General features: G+C 47.5%; 1 protein-coding gene across 1 annotated transcript in view; it reads right to left on the bottom strand.

The window, feature by feature from the left end:
• The window catches only part of LOC103804277 (cytochrome P450 1A5-like), a 3306-nt gene extending 2628 nt beyond the window's left edge, over positions 1-678 (bottom strand). The window contains exon 1 of the mRNA XM_009076879.1: positions 574-678. Within this exon, the coding sequence (XP_009075127.1) occupies positions 574-657 (84 nt within the window). The 5' untranslated portion in view covers positions 658-678. The remainder of the gene's footprint in view (positions 1-573) is intronic.
• Positions 679-686: the final 8 nt, after the last annotated feature.

Raw genomic sequence — 686 nt, 5'->3', positions numbered from 1 at the left:
TCCTGAGCAACCTCACCTGATTCTGAGGGAGCCCAGGGTCATATGAGCACTGGAAAACACTACCTTTCAACTTCCATGGTCCCTATGAAAACAGGGAGATAGTTTTTCCAGGCAACTTGTTGCACAGATCACATGTTCAACCAAAAAACTTGCCCTATCTTACAAGGCATGGAAGAGAAACTGAGAAGTCAGAGGAGGTTTAGGTTGGATATAAGGAAAAGGTTCTTCCCCCAGAGGTTGTTTGGGCACTGGAACAGCTCCCCAGGGCAGTGGTCATGGCCCCAAGCCTGGCAGAGCTCAAGGAGCATTTGTACAACACTCTCAGGCATAGGGTGGGATTGTTGGTGTGTACGGTGCAGGGCCAAGAATTGGACTGATGATCCTGGTGGATCTCTTCCAGCTTGGGATATTCTGTGATTCTATGATAATCTATGACTCTAAGAGAAGGAGAACTGGAGAGTGAGACAATGTCCATTGCTGCTTGGATGCAAAAAGAAAATGAACTCTCTAATAGAGAGAGGAGGAGAGCAGGGACACATCTCTGGTGCAGGTGAGGGTTCTGCAAGCTCTTACCTTGTCATAGGTCTCATAGTGCTCTTTGACTATCTTCTGCAGGAAGCTGACAAAGGTCTTGTTAAAATCTATAAACATTTGCATGCTGCGGCTGGGAAGGTAGCGGAGCAGGG

The sequence above is a fragment of the Acanthisitta chloris genome, unplaced genomic scaffold, assembly GCF_000695815.1.
Source record: "Acanthisitta chloris isolate BGI_N310 unplaced genomic scaffold, ASM69581v1 scaffold2426, whole genome shotgun sequence".
Classification (NCBI taxonomy): Eukaryota; Metazoa; Chordata; class Aves; order Passeriformes; family Acanthisittidae; genus Acanthisitta; species Acanthisitta chloris.
Note: the sequence above shows the minus strand (reverse complement) of the source record. Positions and strands in the feature narration are given on the sequence as shown.